Below are 21,112 nucleotides of genomic sequence, written 5' to 3'. Positions count from 1 at the left end.
ATAGAATGGGCGTCCAATGAATATTCTGTTCTCCCGTGCTGGGGAAAAGCGACGTATGAATATTCAAGTGTTGCGAGTCTCCTCCCCCCCCCCCCCCCCCCCCCCGTGAAATGTGCACTTCTGAGAAAATTTCAGAATGTTTTTCCTTGAAATTTTCAGATTCTCCAGGTCAAAGTGCGAATACGATTCTCTGAAAAATTCGGAGAAAAATATTTACAAGACTCCCGAAAATTCGTGTTTTATTGAACGACATTTGGCCACACCTAAACACTGTTATGGCGTTGCTCCTTAACCTGAGCATGACATTATTCGTCAGCTTCCTTTCTTGTCTTGGGTAGTTTTAAGTTCCGTTACAGCTCTTCTCCTTTTTTGAGGCTTTTCAAAGCTTGCTCTACTTAGCATTCGATTTTAAAAATCGAAACCTACATTCAACTTTAAAGAGGCTGTTGAATTTAGAGAGCAAATATTTTAACCGATTCGCGGCCCTATACAATTTTCCCAAAAAATTTCCGTAGAGAAGTGCAGAAATTTGACACAAAAATTGAATATTAGTATATGCATGTATGTACGAGGAGAATGTAAAAACTTTTGATAAGTTGTATCTTTCCAAATTTATCATGCAAACATTTAGGATAACACTCTAATTTTTAAAGGTTTCATTCTGTTGCAGGTCGCAAATCCTTCTTTCGTATCTGATCGTCTTTTACCGACTCAAGAGTTTTTAGTTGGTAAGTTTTGGATTTTATTTTATGTCTTAAAATAAAAGTAACACATTAAATTTTGAAAGATGATTCAAAAAAGACTCTTACCCTGTTAAAAATTGGCAGTAGAATCTGTGTTCCAAAATACCATAGACCTACAGCCGGCTGTAAGATTTCCAATAGCTTCTATAGCCGGCCACACAATTTCTTATAGCCTTTTATAGCCGATGGCGACTAAGCGACTCACAGCCAGGCGACAAAGTGTATGCTAAACGTTACTAATTATGGATGCTAGGACTTAGTGAGTTTTTGGACCACTGCTCTCTTTTTGGGCCGTAGTATCTTGATGTATTTTGCGAGGAAAGCTCCGTACTTTTGATGGATGCCTGCCATTCCTAATATATTAGAGCGCCTTCAGTTTCGTATGATACTGTGCAATACCTCTGGTGTGAAATAGTTGCTTCAAGTGCCGTGGCACGCTGCAGGCGGGCAGCCAGCGCTAAACGCGCACTGGCGCCTACAAACCTAACAGGGATACTTCACGCGTTGCGCAATGCGTGAAGTATCCCTGTTAGGTTTGTAGGCGCCAGTGCGTCGCCGCTCCACTTTGTGTTAGGCTCTAATATTTAATCCGGCGGAGTCAGCGTTTTTCAACTTATGATTTTGAAATGTTTGCACATCCTGTATGGATTATTCTCATTTTAATTGATGAAAAAGAAAGAATGTATTAAAGGAAAATATCATGTGTGTTTTGTACATATGAAGGTGGTTCTGTATCAAACTTAATAATTTCCAAAGCACACAAATTTCTACACAATTTCTTATAGCCTTTTATAATCGATGGCGAAAAAGCAACAGCCAGGCGATAAAGTGTAAAGCTCGGCGATAGGAACTGTAGCCCGGTCGCATAATTTTTTATCGCTTCGTATAGCCCGGCCGTATGATTTTCTCCGCATTCTACAGCCAGCTATATGCTTTTCTGTAGCCCTCTTTAGCCGGCTATACGAATTCCTATGGTATTTTGAAACGCAGCTCTTATCGCCAATTTTTACCAGGGACTCTTAGACCTCTTGATTGCTTGATCTTCCTTTGAGTTAAAAAAATCGCAGCCCTTAAAAAAACAGTAATCGTGGATTGATTTTTTAACGGAGCATAATTTTGTGAAATTCCATCTCCCGATCACCAGACATCACAATTGCTCGAGGAAGAAAGCAGGGAATATACTTAATCGAGCGAGCGTGGAGCGATGACTTTAGCTCATCGTCAGTTTGCCTTCAATTTTTGATGTAGGCAATACGAGCTCCCACGTGGTCGAATAGTGGTATCACTCTCAGAAGTCACAATTGCTGGATTCAGAAAGCGGTGAACTACTTCACTGAGCGAGCGTGGAGCATCGTTAGTTCTAGTTCACCGTCAGTTTTCCTTCACTTTTCGATGTAGGCAATACGAGCTCCCGCGTGGTCGAATAGTAGTATCACTCTCAGAAATCACGATTGTTCGAGGGAATATGCGGGATTGTATTTTATAAAGATAGAATAAAGATTCCTGAATCATACTTAGGTTGATTGCCTCAACGATTGTAAGAGCATAGTAAATGTTTAAACTTTCTTGGAAAAAATGGTGGAGCAATTTATTGTCCGATTTACCTTAACGACGCGCCCGCCGGCTCTGCAAGGGCTCTAAAGATTTTACGATTTTTTAAAGCAAGTTCTCCTGTAAGTTAGACAACGGGCAGGTAGGTAGACGCACGCGCCCTATAACCCACTTATTTTAGTGAGGAAGAGAGAGGTAATTGACGAGGTGGCCCATGATGGCGGTGCATAGCTCCGGGAAACTCGGCCGGAAGAATGACATTAAGGCAGTTGCCAGAGTCATCGAGAGTCACTGCCGTGCCAAGGAAAATCACCTCATCAACGCAGGAGCTCTTGCCAAATTTCCTCTCATGAAGTATGACTGTTCAGTAAAATGTATGAATTTGTTTCTCTTTGAATTCATGGATGAATTTCTTTCGCAGTTTTATCTGATTCGTCCGTCAATAGGCCTGTTGCAAACTTCAGCTATAGAGCAAAAAGGAGAGTTTCACATAGAAAATGGCTGAGAAATCACGATTAGCTCATCGGGAAAGTCTGAAATACACTCCGAACTTCCCAATCTGCACAAGAAATATGTGGTATTTTAGGCTTCTCGCTTGAAAAATAATACCACGGCACAGGTGAACATTCGTAAGAGGAGTCGTCCATCCAACCCTTGCGTTTTAGGATGCCACACAATATTCAAGATGTGGTTGACGCTTCCGCCTACAAATCGTGAGGGGGCACCTGCCATGGTCTTTATTGACACAAAGACATTGTGATTATAAACACACCGGTTGATAAAATACCGTCTCGTGACGTGTGTTTTGGCGGGTTGGCGTCGGCCATGTTGAATATTGCGTAGCATCTAAAGGCAAGGGTAGAGTACCTACATTGAGAGAGTATGGCCACTGGATTTACCACCTCTGATTGGCTCAGCCATTTTAGGCTGAATGGAGTCCTTAGGACCCAAAAATGGCGGACGCCATAAAGTTAATGTAATGCAAAATGATTGAAAATGTAGTTGTCTTTGCTTATCGTAACGAGAACTTTACCCAAATGCACTATTGCGACTTTTTTACATATTTTTAAGGCTAATCGTGTGCAATTTTTGAGAAAAATGATCTTAGATGTAGTAAGGTTGGCAGCAAGTGCGGTTGGTGATAACCGTCAAAAGTTGGCAATGACCCCCCTCCCATCCTCAAAAACCAAAACAAAGCACCGCCATTTTTGGGTCCTAAGCCTCTCCATGGGACCCAGTGGCCATACTCTCTTAATATAGGTACTCTAGGCAAGGGTTGGCTGGAACGACTCCTCTTACGAAATTTTCACCTGTGCCGCAGTATCGGTCTTGAGGTAAGAAGCCTAAGAAAAAACGCACTTTCCTTACACAGTTTGTGAAGATTGGAGTGTATTTGTGACTTTCTGGTTAAGCTCAACATAATTTTTGAGCAATACCCTGTAAGAAACAACTCCCCTTTTTGCTCCAGCCGAAGTCTGCACCAGGTCCACTCTAAGGAATAATATTTACGGTGGCGTAACCGGAAATTTTTCTTGGGTGGGGAGATTCATCATCAAATTTCGTAGTGCACGATCAGAAAAGTCTTCATTCGGGGGGTGTGTTAGTTGGACGACAAGGACATTTACGCACTTATGGTGGAACCGGTGGGAATCCTGGGTCGGCGGTAACAGAGCCTTTGCGTATTGCCATTTTGCCATTTTCCGCTCAACAGGACCGTGGGCTCCACTTGGTTCCCCGTCTCTATTTCTGATTCGCTGTTTGGCTAGTAAGCGAGGTGGAATGCGAAATCCCGCTCAGTATTCACGTCCAACTCAGCTTTGTTGCCATGCTCGCGCCCATCTCCTAATCAGAGACGGATTGAGACCCTTCATGCCAATGGGTCAGCTGCGCTGATCACAAAATCGTGTTTTTGATGCTTGATTCCTGCAGATCAACAAAACATAATGGTAAGTATGTGTACAAACAGCAACTTTCTCGTTCAATGTTATAACCGAGACATCAAGCTTTGAGAAAATCGGTTTATGACGTCATCCAACGCGGTAGTGACACCCTTGGTTTCTTCCACATTGCTTTTATCCAAGTTTCACGTTGAGTCACCAGTGTGAAAGTGTGTCTCACTGACTGATGAAAGGAAGGTGGAAGAAACCGAGGGTGTCACTACTGCGGTGGATGACGTCGTAAACCGAATTTTTCAAAGCGCGATATCGTGGTTAATATTAAAGTTAGAGACTTGCTGCAGTTCAGACAGATCTTATTATTTTTAGCTAATCCACAAAAATGAAGCATAAAAACACGATCTACGACTGACCCATCCACGAGATCGATTTTTCAAGTCCAACAAGCCGATAATATCGAGTCGATTCTGGCCCGCCGATATGCGCCACCGTCGATCCTTTTTCCTCTGAACCCGATTGATGCAATCGCAGTTTCTTACCCTAATTCTCGCATTACTTTCCAAAAAGTTGGTCCTCAAATCGCTAAAATGAAAATAATGCATGATCTACATTAATCTACAGCAGCAAAGTTCATGGAAATCTTCTTTTTCATGAGATATTCGAGCCCATATACTTTGCCCCGATGTCAAAGATCAGATCAGGGAGCTCCAATTTGATTGGATCGTCACGTGACGATTTCGGCATACTTGATAGGCCAGTTTTGAATTCCGAGATTGGCGGGAAAGATTAGAATTGTTGGAGCTAGAAGTTTGTCAGGAAAAATTTCTTGACAGGAAAAGTGCGAGCAAGAAAAAAAGGAAGCGATCGGAGTTAAGAGGCAACTTTCCGGAACCGTGTCCGTGGTTGAATCATCGAGATTCGTTCTTTCGGTGCACGGAGCAGAGTAAATGCGTTATGGACTGTGAAAAAAAATGCCGGAGTGACGTAACGAGCTAATGCAGCGGAACGCATTCGGTGTCGGGTATCTCGGAAACGATGTCAAAGTCCTCGCTGCCTCGCTTATGTAGGCAAATCGAAATGTAGAACGGCTCCGTGGAGGCCCGCGCTCAGTCACCTCCGCCTCACAGTTGCCTGAATAGGCCCATTTTTGCGACAAATTTGTCTCGATACTCGGATAGCGTCCACGGAAAAAAAGAGGTTCGGGTCGTTGGATTATATGGGCATTTCCAATTAATTTTGGTAGCACCCCAATATCGACGTTAATAATGAATTTTGAAATGGTCACCAAAAAGTGTTCCCTTGGAGTATCTGTATACTGCCGTGCTAAAGAAGAACGCCGTATGAGCATTCGATAGTTACCAAATTTCCTTCGATAAAATGTTTATTTTTGAGAAAATTATACATTTTTTCCTTTGAAAATTGCAGACACTTTAGATCAAATTACAAACAAAATTATCTGAGAAATTGGTAGGAAAATATTCAAAAATGTTCCTATAAATTAGTGATTTGCCTAAGGAAATTTGGCAACGCCTGAAGGCTCATACGGCGTTTTTCTTTAGCACGGCAGTATACAGGAGAGTATTGCCATCTCTGTGCCACAGGGTAACACAAGTTCTCGGTCGATTCTCGGTTTCTCACATTTTTATCCTCCTTTAAGTCTTATTAGTTATTAACACAAACTTCATGTCAGTGTTTCACTTCCCTTATTATCCTTGCTAGAGCAGCCCAAGAATACAAACATTTTTCTCAGTGTGTCCGCAAATTCAAGAAGGTTTCATCTTTTTTGACGCAGGTTCTTGCATCTAGACCCGCCGACAATAATTGCAAAGATCACTGGCAGAAATATTGACCTCTTGAGCAAATTCTGTTACCAGATACTTTTTAGAGAAGAACGGACTCCCCTTCTAAGTAGTGACGTCACAATGCGTTTCTGAGCTAAACAACGAAATGCTTAACGTGTGCCATCTGGTAACCTGTAATGGAACGTAGCCAAACCCTGTGCGGTCGGCGTCAAACTCATATTAGCGCCTGCAAGACTGCAAGAATACTTCATGCATTGCGCCAAACAGCGCGGTCGGCGTGGAACGCATTAGCGCCTACAAGACTGCATGAATACTTCTCGCATTGCACCAAACGCAATGCGAGACTGAGAGTCATTTGCGATAACTATTCGACGTTAAAATGCGTTTCTGAGCTAAACAACGAAATGCCTAACGTGTGCCATCTGGTAACCTGTAATGGACCGTAATAAGTAATTCATACACAGTTGTAGCAACTATAATATTTTACTTTGTCTAATTGGTTTGCGCACACTATAGTTCCACTGTGCGTTACCGGTGTGACCGTGACAGGTTGCTCCAACATGTCGAAGAGTTGCCTTCTTGTGCTCATAGATCAGAAGATCAGTTGCGGGGCCTGAACTATCGACTATCGATTTTTTCCCATTTGAAGCTGAGGTGAAGAATCGAGAATTAACGTGTCCGTTGCGAATACCCTGATAATCGAGCTTTTTTCATAGATTTCCATGGCAGATCAATCGATTTATCGCAAAGCTCGGCCGCAAACGCGACTCCGCGGAGTCTGAGTATATCTGTTAATTCGATACTAATGCTTTCACCGTGGTCACTCATGCTGTCACTGTGCACAGCAGCTTGCACCGGCAGCTATACTGCCATGCTAAGGAAGAACGCCGTATGAACATTCGAGAGTTGCCTAATTTCCTCCGATAAAGTGTTTATTTTTAAGAAAAGTTATTAATATTTTTCCTTGAAATTTTCAGGAACTTCGTGTGAAATTGCGAAGAAAATTGTCCAAAAAATTGGACGGGAAATATTCATAAGTTTACCAGGAAATTCGTGTTTTATCAAAGGAAATTTGGCAACGCCTGAAGGTTTATACGGCGTTTTTCCTCAGCATGGCAGTATACCTGGCAACCCGAAACCGTATTTTATGGCACACTTTGTCTTCCCTCCAACTCGCAGCCTCAATGTTAATCAGTTCATAGACCCACCAGAGCTTTGATTCTAAATAATTCAGTGGGAAATTTGAGTCCTATATTTCTCGTTCAGTCTTTCATCAAATCGAGATCATCTTTTTTTATACTTAAAAATTTCATTTCTTCCCCTTGTTTTTTTCAAACACTGAGAGAAATACTCCGAGGTCCGACCGTTAAGAGGATGCATCTACCGAAACCTTTTTCTGTTTGTCCACGGGCATACGATTATTACGACTTCAAGGAGCCCGATTTTGCCTAGCTCATAAAATGAAGGCGAAATCTCGGCCCGCTGCTCAGAGTGTGCGGATACCACTAATGCGTCTCCCATCTGCTAGTTTTTGCCTTTACCCGTCAATTTACCGATTCCTCGTCGGTTCCTTGTTGCCCTAAAAAGAATACTTGTCAGGGGAAGGAAGTGACCAATTACACAAGTAAAATTTTAGCTGTGCCAATAAAAGTTTACTCGTGATAAAAATTTCCCATGTTTGGTCGAACCAATTTCTTTCATTGTAAGGTTTCTTCGCAGCAAAGATGATTTTACTCTTGGCGCGATTTTTTTCTTTGAGTACGAAGACATTTCGAATGAAAGAGGTTTTGCGGAACCAGGTAGCTTTCCGAGATAAGAAGTGTACTTCCTCGCTACCCTACATTATACTCATTCTGCAGGATCGATTGATTTGTGATCTAAATCTATGGAACAGGATCGATTATCAGGGTTCTCGCAATGAACACATCGATTCTTTACCATAGCTTCAAATGGGGAAATACCGATAGCCAACGATTCGCCGCTGATCTCCCGATGTGCGTGTTACTTATTGTTAGTTGCATAACACTTCCCGTGTGATCGTGAAATCAGCATGTGTGTGCTTGCGCATGGACGGACGGATGCGCGTGCTCCCGGCTGCGACTCGCGCATTTTGCGTTACGCATAAATTTTTCACAGCTTTAGTCGTCAATCTTCGTTGGCTATAAGGCTTTTCCTAGGCAAGTTGGTCAGCGGGGCTAGTGCAAACATCAGCCGGAGAAAAACGAGGAGAGGATTCTTATAAGAAGTGGCTCACGATGAGCGCATCAGGAAATTCTGAAATACACTCCGAACTTCCCAATTCGCGTATGAAGTATGCGTTACTTTAAGCTTTCCGCTTCCAGTTTTGATGAGTTAGCGTCGGCCATGTTGAATATTGCGTAGAATCCTAGTGCGCAAGGGTATGATGGAACGACTCCGCCCATGAAATGTTTACCCATGCCGTAGTTTTGTTTTTGAACCAGGAAGATTAAATTAACACTTTTTCCTTGCGCAGATTGTGATTTTCAGGCTTTGCCAAGCGATCATTGTGTTTTTTGTGCCATTTCTCATAAGAAATAATTTTTCTGCTTGCTCCAGCTGAAGTTTGCAACAAGCTTTATCGCTTCCTGAGTTACGTTGAGCTTGTTGAATTCCAAAAAATGTTTGTTGACGATGAGTCATTGTCGCTTTTGACGATCGTCCCAAAAGTCCAGCTTCACCGCTCGTCAATCCGGAATCTCGAGCATCCAAGCGGTGCGTTTCCTAGCCTCCTTCCGAACCGCCGCATTCCTTTCTAGTTTGTCTCGCCGTGTTTTTTCCCCCTTTTCCAACCGCATTCGTGACCGACCGGTGTAGTGCCAAGAAATACCGCCCGGCTTAATATAAGTGAGAACCTCGGCATTTTAACTTTTGTAGCGAAGGAATAAAAAAAAAGTCAAACTCGCGTAAACATGGAGCAAACCAGTTTTTGCGATAAAAACTATGTCAATCCAACCGATGACAAGGTTCGTGGCTCTGCCAGCTGTCGCATGTGGATTTCGTTTCTCGCTCGGAGGTGATTTTGAAGAGGCTCGGAACTTTTTATGGTAGCATCAATGATAACTCGACTACCTAGGTCGATTATGACTTATTTTTTGCAGATTTGATGGGCAATAAAACCGGCTTATGGCTTAAAAATCGGATCCTCCTGTCGTCAATTATTTGTTGGGCCCTCGAACCAATGTTGTAGCTTTGTTTGTTTTGCCGATTGAGTCCGTTGATTCTTTAAACCCGCAAAATCCTCCGTAGCACTCATTTTATGCGATCAACCAATCCACTGTTGAGTAGGTCATAAATTACTTTTATTTTGTACTAATAGCCTAAGTATAGCTTAAATGACGTGACTGATCTTCAGTATTTTAAACGTGAAATGATCCGCTAATTTCGTTCCCCTTATAAGAGCACTGCGAATTCCCCTCATATGAGCACTGCGAATTCCCCTTATATGAGCACTGCGAATTTTAACATACGGCAAGGTATATCGTCAAATTGAATTGATTGATCTCGAATTCTCCCATTTCATTCCGATCTCCCATTTCATTCAAAAATCTGATTGGTACGTGTAATCGAGAGAAAATCGGTGAAAAACTAACGTTATGAATATCCAACAGTTTCTCAGCATAAGAAAATTTACGAGTGGAAATTTTAAAACGTTGGAATGCAGTTATGATCTTTCATCGGCTGGACTTCGAATAGGGCTCTTAAGGTGGATCTTCAGCTGTTGCGCAACGCATTCTGGGTACGATCGATATATTTCAAACTGTAACCTTTATGTGAATTATTTTGGGAAAATCTGAATGTCAGTCTGTAGATAAATCATTGAAGAATGTTCGTACTGAAAATCGTCCTCCAAAATCTTCAAATAAAGCCAAAAGTACTGTTTCTATTTTGCAACAAATTTCAATGTATCGATGTCTGTCGATGGTCAATTTGAAACAGAACCTTTGACTTTGTTTTAAGATTTTAGAGGATGATTTTCGGCACAAACATTCTTCCATGATTTAACTACAGTCTGAAATTCAGATTTTCCCAAAATAATTTACCTAAAGGTTAAAATTTGAGATATATCGACCGTGCCCAGAATGCATTGCGCAAAAGCTGAAGATCCACCTTAACCTTGAACCTGATGAGCGAGGCTCGGTGAAGCTCGTCGAGGAATTTTCCCTCAGCGATCCCTCGGATGGGAACGATGGACGATGGCGTGGCGGGGAACCGCTTCGGTGTTTTCTAATGGACCGTTGACTGTTGACTGTCGAGTGTCGTGTTTGCACAACCGCTAGTTAATTACCCGGCCGATGAATCTCTTTGTTCGACCTCCGTCGCCTTCGCCGCAGTTGAAAATCAATTCCAATCGAAGGTCGGGCCCAAACGAAATCATCGTCGCTCGCAACGACTGGATTCAAATCCGCATTTGCATGCGTAACCTGCAACCGTAAGCCACGGGGAAGATTCCGTCAGCCTTGGAAAGTGTCTAACATTTCGGCCCGTGATTTCGTCACTCCGCTAACGCAACGGCTACGGCCCGGCCGTGAGGTGATCCATGGTCCGCGTATAACTCCATTCTCTCCAGGGTTCACACTGAAAAAATAATTTCAAATCACTTGGTGTCCCATACTGCCGGCGTGCAACGCAAAAACGCCGTAAACGCCATTTTAATTTTTTTGGAAACAATGAATCATAGCAGAAAAAATTGTGTACCTTGGAACAATGTTTTTACTGAATTCTTTCGTTAATACTACATATATCAAGAACTTAACCTGAAAATTTGAGGTGCATGGGTGAAACAGATTTTATTTTATAAAGTGTTGAGTTTCAGAAAACGTAGGAAAATCTTGATGGAATTACGGCGTTCTTGCTTGGCAAGGCAGCATATTGGCCGAACTATTCGGTTTGTCAAACCGAGCCTCCAATTTGTCAAACCGAATATTCAGTTTGTTGTATATCGAACTCATCGATCATCGGTCACGCGACTGCCCGCGGAATCCCGACTGCCGCCAACCGCGATGGCAGGCCCGCTTCGGAAACGTAAATTGGAGCATTTCTCACGACGCCGTATCTCCCTCGATTTGAGAAAACCTAGCACTTGAAACACAACATGGGCCTTTTAAGCCTCATTGTTCGATGCCGTGACTATCCTAACGGGAGTTCGAATAATCGCGCCGAACGCGGTGCGGTCGGCGTCAAACTCATATCAGCGCCTGCAAGACTGCAGGAATACTTCATGCATCGCGCCAAACAGTACGGTCGGCGTCAAGCGCTTGTTAGCGCCTACAAGACTGCATGAATACTTCTCGCATTGCACCAAATGCAATCTGAGACCGAGAGCTATTTGCAATAACTATTCGACTACAGGTATAGGCACCTGGCACATTGCCCATAGCTGGATTGAACTGTGAAGATGACTCACAGTGGTCGTCAGCTTTTCAAAACATTAGCTCAACTTGGATTTTTTTTTTTGTTTAGCCATCGTTTTGGAAAAAAAAGTGTTGAGGAACTAGCCAGCGGTGTAGTTAATCCAAGTACACTTCCTATGCTGACTGTGAGGGCGCCAGCTAGAATCAGCTAGGAGTATGATTGTGAGACTTGTTTTTTCTAGTAGTCCATCATTTTCCCCCTTAATTTGTAAGAACCATCAGTCTCAACCAATGAGATTGCTCCTGCTCCCTATGTCCTCTTTGTCTATCGCTTTGTCTATCAATTCCAATAATCAGCCCGCTGAATGGATGGCACCAAAGCTGAAGATAACGGAAGATGCGAGTTAGCTTGGATGAGGTTTGGTCATGAGTGAATGCAGCGAGTGGCTCCATTACTCGGAGGAAAACAGGACAGAAACACAGAATGCATATCCGCTGTGTGATGGCCGCGCCGCACAGTGAATCGAGTCAACCAGAGAGGTCGGACATAAAATTTTTGACTAAAATTGCAAATTTTGATGTTTATTTTGTCATATTTCAAATTTTAAGGGGTGGTCTAGGAGGAAATTTTACGAGGAAATCAATAAAACCATTTTTGGAACCTTAAAATAATGTACGAACGGAGTTATACGCGTTTAAAGTTTCCAAATTTTGTCCGACCTCTCCTATTTACTTGTTCCATTGTGCGCCGCCGCGCTCGGTTGAAGCCGGGCCGGTCCCGATGCCACCGCACCGCGCAGGCGCAGTCGAGGTCGTCACACTCGCCCCGAATATCCGTCAAGTTGTTCTTTTATTACAGGCGCACGAGCCGGCATCGCGCATCGCTCCAGTCAACATTAACGGGTGTCCGGTCCCCCGCGCTTTGGTCAGGGCGACAAGTCGCTCTCAGCCGCGTATCGGCCCGCTCAAAGAGGCCGAACGGCGACCTTGCCCCCCTACGGGTACCGCACCCCCCCTGCTCCCCCGTGCCCCCCCCCCCGGGCCGCTGCCGTGGTCAGTTCAGTCGACCCGGAGCTTTTGACTCCTCCGGTTGCCTTTTTTTTAGAAGTCCAATCAGCGGGTCGATTGTTGAATCCTTCGCTATAGATCGTATTCGATAGTGGTCCGATGCATCGTTTGGTTCAAAACAATAGAACATAACCTCAAACAATTTTTTTTTTTTTTTTATTTTTGCTTGGCTTCTATTCAAATTTAGTAATCTACAGCCATCTATAGACATGAGTATAACGAAGAGATTATTTCTTTTATCGTCAGTAGACATCAGGGAGATTTTGGCACATCCATGCTCCGGTTTTCAAATTTTCAGGGATTAAGGCAGAGTAGAAAACCTCAAACAAAAATTTCAGGATTTAAGTAGGAAAAGCTGAAAATGAGAAAATTCCTAACAATTTCACTTTTCATTGCCATTTTATACTCCTTGGAGTCAAAAATCTATCACAAGAAACCCGTTCCCTCAGAATACTCAATATACTTTTGAGGCTATGTTTACATTTTCATCCAAGCGATCTCGATACATCTCGCTTGTTTGATGTATAATGATAATCATGATGACCATCATGATCATGTCGATTATGTCGATCATGTCGATCACAATCATTTCATAACGATGCTGCAGCCGACCGGCACACTGAGGAAGAAAGTTCGTTTGCAGATGCTGGACTTCGTTTTCTAGTTGCGCTCCGAACTTTTTCGGTTCAGATAACCGAACTGAGAATCCTATGACCAAAACTTCGGTTCCCTGAACCGGGAAAATTCCATGTTCAGTACGAACCGAAGTTCAGTATGTGAACTGTCGGAACTTCTTGACATTTTTAAAGAACAAAGCATGAATCGGAAATTTTGAAGCGGACGGTGTTGTAATGAACGTTATCTCGTCAATTATTTTGTCCAATGGAAATTTTCCCGAAGCACCGTTATTTTCCGACTTTTAGAGCCAAAACATTATCACTATCCTCTCTTATAGGCATCAATTCATGAAAACTCCTCACATCCAATGAAGTCAATATGCTCCTAATCGAAGCAATGTAGAAGCAACTAAAGTGTTTCCTCGTTGAATTAATGATGCCTGAAAACTATGCGACTTGCAATCCTTTAGTTCTTTCAGAGTGTACGGTCCAATTAAGCGGAGATGTTGCGACCGTGTCATTCCTTTGCATACCAGCCTTTTTTTTCCTTCTTTAAGAAGCAGGTTCAACTGTGTTTACCTGTGGAAACCAAATTCTGGCCTTGTGCCCAACAAACGGGCTACATTGACTCCATCGGCGAGTGCAACGGCGTGCCCGCAAAGTTTTAAGGGCGGCCTTTTTTAGACGCACAAATTGACAAGGGATTATTGGCAGTGGCGTGGCGTGGCGTGAATTGCGATGTATCGATTGTTATGCCATTTAAACCTATGATAGAATCTATTATTGATCTGTTTATCGATCCTTTTCCATAGGTTTAAATGGCATAACAATCGATCTATGGAAATTCACGCCACGCCACTAATTATTGGATGTACTAAAGGCTCAACCCCTTAACGGAAAATTCACCTGCGATTCTCTGTACATATCAATCATATTTAGGCAGATTGCATCGTTCATGTTGACAGCGGTTGCCTTTAAGATTTGAAGTGAAACGTACAGCTATAGCAAACTCACCGACAAGAAAAAGCAAATAGATCAAACCTTGGATTACCCGCGCTAAACTCGGCGAAATTTCTCAATCACCGGTTCCTCTAGAGTACACTTTTTAAGGCTTAAAAAACTGTTTTAATTACCGCAAACAGATCAAAAAGAAAGAAAAAAAATACTTATACACTTTTTAAAACGACACTCAAAGTGATCTATCTCAAATTATGGTTATAAATTTCCTGAGCATGTAACATCGATGGAAGTCATCAGTTTTTGCGCGAGGTGTCGTAACGGTATAATCGGGACTCTCAAGGGCCAGGGTTGCCACATCTCCATCAAATTATTCGAAGTAAGTAGTGTCGGCGTCTCTTAGCTCTCGTCGAATCTCGATAGGATCCATTTGTGAACGCAGCAAGTTGGCAGCATCTTTTTCTCTCCATTCAAACCCATGTAAATGAATCGATTCTTGGGTCATGTGGGGTCATGTGTTCCAACAAGAATCGATTATTCAACACAGGTTTAAAGGGAGAGAAAACAATGCTGCGAATTTTCCAGATCCGCCAATGGGTCAATTTAGATATGTTCGAGTCGTTATTGTGAGTTAATGAGACGTTTGAAAATTGAATAAATTTCCGTATTATGCCCGACTCATAATTTTTTTTAGGGCTGTCTTGTGTTAAGACGATGATTCTGTAAGTTTCTCGCAGTGTTGTAAGATATCCTAAGCCTCACCTTGCGATCGATGTATGGTTCAGTGAGCCATTTCACGACGATACCACCATTCAACCACGTGAGAGCTCGTGTTGCTTACACTATAAATTGAAGGCGAACTGAAATGGCGTTAAAGGGACATCTTCCGGTTTTGTAAAAAGCTGTTTTATCTAGTCCCAGTTTTTTGTGCGTAAGTTTGTTTGAGGCCTTATCTCCACGGAATGCTTCATGGGATTTGTCCCAGGGGAAAAAATCTCACTCGCGAAGTTGGGGAAAATATTTAGTCAATACCAATCACAGTCCTGCGATTCGAACTTGGGACAAATCCCATGAAACGTTTCGTGGAGACAAGGCCTAATGGTTTCGTGAAATTGACTCCGATTTTTTTCATGTCTAATGCATGATGACGATAACCAATGAAGCAAGTGATTGATGCTCTCAAGAGCATAACAAGGAAATGGGAGAAGACCGTAAATTGAGTGTACCGGTTTGTTATCTGTTGTCGCTGTATTTACTTGTTTGTAACGCAAAAATAAAGCAGCAGCAAAACGGATATCCTCTCGAAATGTTTGCAGTCGTCTGTTCTTGCAATTATTGTCTGACGAACTGAGATTGATTCATTAACGTGCCATCTATAAACGGAAGAGTTTTGTCCAAAGTAGAATGTCTAACTTTATCCGTACAGACCAGAGCCACACCTCACTGGGAAGCTTTTTAAGATGACAGTCTTGTCACGCTAATTCATTCTGCTTTCAGTGTTAGCGGTGGAGAGTTTACAAGTTGGCAACACTGTTTTTTCTACATTTAAATTCATTGAAAATCTCGATTTTAGGTGAGGCAAGTTGCCTCACCAAGAATCGATTGTTTTACATACATTTAAATGGAGGAAAAAGAGTGTTGCCAACTTTCAAGAATCGCCATTTAGTGTTGGTCGGCTCTCGGCAGGTAATAATCTTTGAACGTTCCTATCGTACTCAAATTTTCGATTTGTAACCTGAATTTTCTATTAATCATCCAGCGGACCGATAATCGATATTTATTGACAAAGAAGACAAAGAGGAAATGAATCGGTTCTATTGGTTGAAATGAGTGGTCGTTACATACAGACTGAAAGAGGAAATAATGTAGGATCTCTCGTAGGCTACCGTTAGTTAGTCTATCGTGTACCTCCTTTGTCAATTGCAACCGCTTTCCACCTCTAAGGTAGCTCAATTTATCTTTCGTCTGCTTTGTCTATCACTTTGTCTATCAATATCAATAATCAGTCATTGATCAGCGCAGCGGCGGGGGAAGGGCTCTCTTTCACATAACGATCAGCACCTCAGTCTGAGCGCAATGAATTCTGATTGCGATCAATGTCTCTAAATATCATTAAGGTGCTCATTTTGAAAAACCGAAATTTCAGTCTTTAGATCTAAATCACTAAGGAATGTTCTTGCCGAAAATCATCTTCAAAAATCTTAATAAAATTTTTTCAGTTGGCAATCAGTTTCAATTCATCGATATCAATGAGTAATTGACAACAGTATAATTTCTACTTCATTTTAAGATTTTTTAAGGTGATTTCCGGCACTTTTCTGTAATGATCGAGTCCAGAGACTGAAATTTTGATTTCCTCAAAATAACCCAGGTAATGGTTAAAAGATTAAATACCCAGAGTGCATTGCGCCAAAGCTGAGAATCCACCCTAACTCGATTAGAAAGTTTGAGTCCAGTTGGCAACTTGGTGAAGGAGAGCTCATTAGCAGGTTATGCAACGGGATTTAGCATACGCAAAACTATGGCGAAGCTTGAATCATTGGCCATGGATATTTTCCCATTTGAAGCTGTGGTGAAAAATCGATTATTGAGGTGCTCGTTGCAAATACCCAGATAATCGATCTATCTCCCTTGGTTTAAACGGCAGGTAGATCGATTCATCGTAAAGCACGACACCGACTCGGAACTTAACACTCGCCGCGCCCCCCTCTTCCCCCTGGTGGCGGGGTTCTCCAGGTGTCCAGATAAATCGAGCTGCGAGACGTATCGACAAACGACTTATTTTGACAGGCACCATTAACACCCATCGCGTGTTTCATAGCGGCTCTCGGCTCTAATACCCGGCTCACAGAGGCCTATATTTGCATTGCTTAACACCGCTCACATGACCCCGCGCCCGCTTCTCTTAAAATGTCTTTATTCGATGCAAACAAAACCCGAGTATTAAGCTTCACCGTTCGAACATTCTGACTTAATCAACCAGAAACCGCCTAAGAGCATTTCATGTCGTTTTCCCCCCGTTTTTTTTGTATAATTGTTTGATTTTAGCCGCTAACTTCGCACACTAGGGCGCCCTGCGATTTTCAATCGCCTTTCCAACCTATGATTACGATCATCACGGATAAAGTGCCAAGGCTTAAAAAAGGTTTTGTTTTTGTCTTGGGGTGTAATCATTTTTATCTGAATTTTGACAACGTGGGCTCAGCGCCTCGTACAAAACGATGGCACTTGCGCCTTGTTATCTCCTCTTAATTGTGTAATTAACAACTCAGTGCTTTCTTGTATCACATTCATGTCTGAGGATCCAACCCAGGTCGAGGTATCAAATATCAATGGATTCCGCTCCGTTCTCTAGGAAAGGGCCTCGCGCCTAGCTCTCTACGACTCGTGGCGCGTGCTTTGCGAGGTATCGATTGATCTACCATTTAAACCCATGGAAAAGGATCGATAAGTTCCCAACCAACACCTTAGTAATCGATTCTTTACGATAGCTTCAAATCGGGAAATACCGAAAATCGATCATTCACGCTTCGCCACTGATCAGAAGTGATGACACTTCTGGAATCAGAGTTGTCAGACCATATCATAGTCCTTCGAATTTTTTAGTCATAAAAGAAAGTTTGTCGATCATTTTGGCAAGCATGAACAAACAAACCTGTTTTGATGGCGTTGGAAATAATCCAGTTTTTCAGTTCCGGCCCGTCCTTTTCTCAATCACACCTTTTAGTAACGCAATGTTGGGTCGAAACTTACTCCAAAAGGATATATGTCATCGGTCATTATTTCGACTTTCATTAATTAGACGAGCAAGTCAACCGTTACTAAAAAGCAAGACTCTCGTCTAATTGTAAAGTCAATTTTCGATTTTTTTTACTTTGGAGGATAGTTCATGATAATGTCTTGCGGTTCCTTCGAGTGTAAAAGATATACCTATAAGACTTGCTGGGCATACAAGCATTGCATTAACCTCTAAAATGTAAAATTGGGGGATGTAAATGATCTAATAAGGATCGCAATCTTTACTCGACTACTATATGTCGCAAATCACTTCTTTTAATTGTATACCCATGGGTGGAATTGTGAATTTTTATCGAGAGGCACAAGAAGGCCCGTCATCAAGGGGGATCTAGGAAGGCACAGAAAGGCATCTTACCAGGGGAAGGGGAGTCAGAGGGGACTCCTTAGCTACGGCGAAAGATGTACTGGGGCTTCAGGGAAAATTTAGGAAATTTGGACGTTTCAGGATCGATTTTGAGCCGTTTTTACTGAGAAATTGATTGATATATAATTACTTTGATGGCAGAAATCTTCGTTCTTCTCACGGAATAACGAAACTACTTTTCCATGTTGCCAAATTCCACCCAGACAATTGTATTTTTGCCAGGAAAATTTTGGAAAATTCTATCTGACATTTCGCTGATTTTTCTTCTAATCTTTTGCAAAAATCAGAAAAATTTTCAATAAGAATTTCACAGGTATTTCTTGTGAAAACTCGACATTTTTTAGTTTATTTTGCAACCTTGGAATGGAGTTACGTTCCCTCGTCCGGGAAACTGCGAAATGGACTACATTTTGCAATTTGGAACCATAAATTTCAGCCCAGTTTAAAATAACAACGTATGCACCATTATTTTCCCTATGCTTATAAGTGTTTCCCAGAAGAGTCAGAATTTACAGTTCCAAATTGCAAAATGCTGTCCAATTGTCAAGCCTACATTTCGCTTGACCTCTTAAATTTTCTAAAGGGGGTCTGGTAGTATCCATGCGGTGGCAAGCCCGCCGCCGCATTCTGCTCATGATTTCACGGACAGAAAATTTTGAGAAGTTTGATGGAAATTTTCCCCACTTAACTCCGAGGAGAATAACAAAAAACGCTGATGCCTTTAATTCTGTACCGCCGGCTCCAATCTGCTCCCAATAAACTAGGGCATAGCGTGATTTTGAATCCAATGACCACTCCGCACAGAAAAAGTTGAGTCATTTAAATTCAAACCAACGATGACCGACTTTAAATCTGACGAAAAACAATAAATCACTCTTAACAGCAGGGCGGTCCTAGCCCAGAAATGCACTCTTCACATTCCGTCACTGCTATTTAGTCGAAGCTGTTGGTGTGCGTGAAGTTTTCCAGTGTGCTTTACGTCTCGATAAGAAAATTACGTACTTCCGCGTCGGATTCTCGAATTGAATCTATGTGAGCTAATAACCATAAAACCGTCACCGCATCTTGTCATTAATTGTGTGGATAATTGTCAACAACAAATTTTGCCTGAAAACCAATTATGTCTTCTTAACCATCCTTCACATCTTAAATTATCAGGGAATTTCACCAAAATTAGTCAGGGAAAACAGGGAAATGTCAGGGAATTTCATTTTCTAAATTCCGTGGCAACTCTGCCTATATAGGTACTCTAGACCCAACTATCGTTCATGTTTGAATAATTTCTAAATCCTTTGTTTCTTGTTTTTGTTTCAGAGTGCACATGTCCGGGAAAACGGCGGCTCTGTCGCTCCACTCGACGCGCGCGAGTCACCTGGGGCAGATGGGCCGGACCCGGAGCGCGCCGTCGATGCACTCCTGACTAGCGGGCCCGGAGCTGGCGTCGCCGTCCGTCATGGGGATCGGCGTGGGGGCGGGGGCCCCGTCCCGGGGGCCCGCGCGCCCCGTCGCCGTCGCCGCCGGTTTCGCCCCGCTCGTCGTCGCCGTCCCGGCCACCCTCCCGCACCCCCACGGCCACAACCCTCCCGCGGCTTCCGCCATGGAGTCGGACGTGAGCCAGGACTTCCAGGACTACTGGAACGAGTGCCGCATCATCCAGGAGGCCAAGCGCCTCGACGAGTACCTCGACGAGGAGTACGCCAACATCTCCAACGGCAAATGTTTCGAAGGTCAGTCTCTAGTCTAAGCCAGAGTCCCTTTATACTGAGAGTCAAGACAACACCCCTCATGGAGTCACAAACGGGAATAAAGATTACAGAAATTGAACGTTCTTTGTAATCTTTGATCGGCCCATTCTCAAACTCCTTTCTCCGTTCCTTCTCTCATTCCGTTTGTTCCTTGCCGAACCCGTAATTCCCTGGTCCATTCCAGATTATAATCTTTGCAATCGGTGAAAGTGTAATCTTTATTCCACTATTTCCACATTGTTTGTGACACTGCGAAGGCCTAAAATACGGGAACCAATCAGAAATAGATTCACATTATCTTGATTCTCAGTATAAAGGGACTCTAGTCCAAGCCTTCCAATCTACTCAATGGGTCAGTTGCGCTGGTCACAGAATCGTGTTTTGATACTTCCCTGGTAAAAATTGACAGTAGAATGTGTGTTCCAAAATACTAGAGACCTAAAGCCGGCTGTAAGATTTCCAATAGCTTCTGTAGCCGGCTGTACAATTTCTTATAACCTTTTATAGCCGATGGCGATTAAGCAACAGCCAGACGATAAAGTTTATGCTAAACTTTACTAAATACGGATCCGAGGACTTAGTTAGTTTTTGGACTACCGCTCTCTTTTTGTGCCGTAGTATCTTGATTTATTTTGCGGGGAAAGCTCCGTACTTTTGAAGGATGCCTGTCATTCTTAATATGTTGGAGCGCCTTCAATTTCTTATGGTACTGTGCAATACCTCTGGTGTGAAATAGTTGCTTCAGACGCCGTGGCCACGCTGCGGCACGGCGGGCGGGCAGAGAGCGCGAAACGCGCATTGACGCGTACAAACCTAACAGGGATACTTCATGCATTGCGCAATGCGTGAAGTATCCCTGTTAGGTTTGTAGGCGCTAGTGCGTCGCCGCGCAATGCGTGAAGTATCCCTGTTAGGTTTGTAGGCGCTGGTGCGCCGCCGCGCAATGCGTGAAGTATCCATGTTAGGTTTGTAGGCGCTAGTGCGTCGCCGCGCAATGCGTGAAGTATCCCTGTTAGGTTTGTAGGCGCCAATGCGTCACCGCTCCGCTTTGTGTTAGGCTCTAATATTTAATCTCGCGGAGTCAGCGTTTTTCAACTCATGATTTTGAAATATTTGCACACTCTGTATGGACCATCTCATTTTAATCGATGAAAAAACAATATGTTTTAAAGGAAAATATAATGTGTGTTTTGTAAATAT

At 42.8% G+C, this 21,112-nt stretch overlaps 1 protein-coding gene across 4 annotated transcripts in view; it reads left to right on the top strand.

Annotated features, from left to right (window-relative positions):
• LOC109043088 (rho GTPase-activating protein conundrum) overlaps positions 1-21,112 on the top strand; it is a 72,560-nt gene that overhangs the window by 36,173 nt on the left and 15,275 nt on the right. For 3 of the 4 annotated variants that reach the window (XM_072306097.1, XM_072306099.1, XM_019060137.2), the window contains 2 exons: positions 671-728; positions 19,482-19,894. In XM_072306097.1, coding sequence (XP_072162198.1) covers positions 19,621-19,894 — 274 coding nt within the window. In that variant the 5' untranslated portion in view covers positions 671-728; positions 19,482-19,620. Of the gene's footprint in view, positions 1-670; positions 729-19,054; positions 19,200-19,481; positions 19,895-21,112 lie in introns of those variants that run through there. The other variant, XM_072306098.1, reaches the window with a different exon arrangement.

Source organism: Bemisia tabaci, chromosome 1 (assembly GCF_918797505.1).
Source record: "Bemisia tabaci chromosome 1, PGI_BMITA_v3".
In the NCBI taxonomy this organism is placed as follows: Eukaryota; Metazoa; Arthropoda; class Insecta; order Hemiptera; family Aleyrodidae; genus Bemisia; species Bemisia tabaci.
The sequence above is the reverse complement of the archived record's forward strand: the minus strand, read 5'-3'. Positions and strand labels throughout refer to the sequence as shown.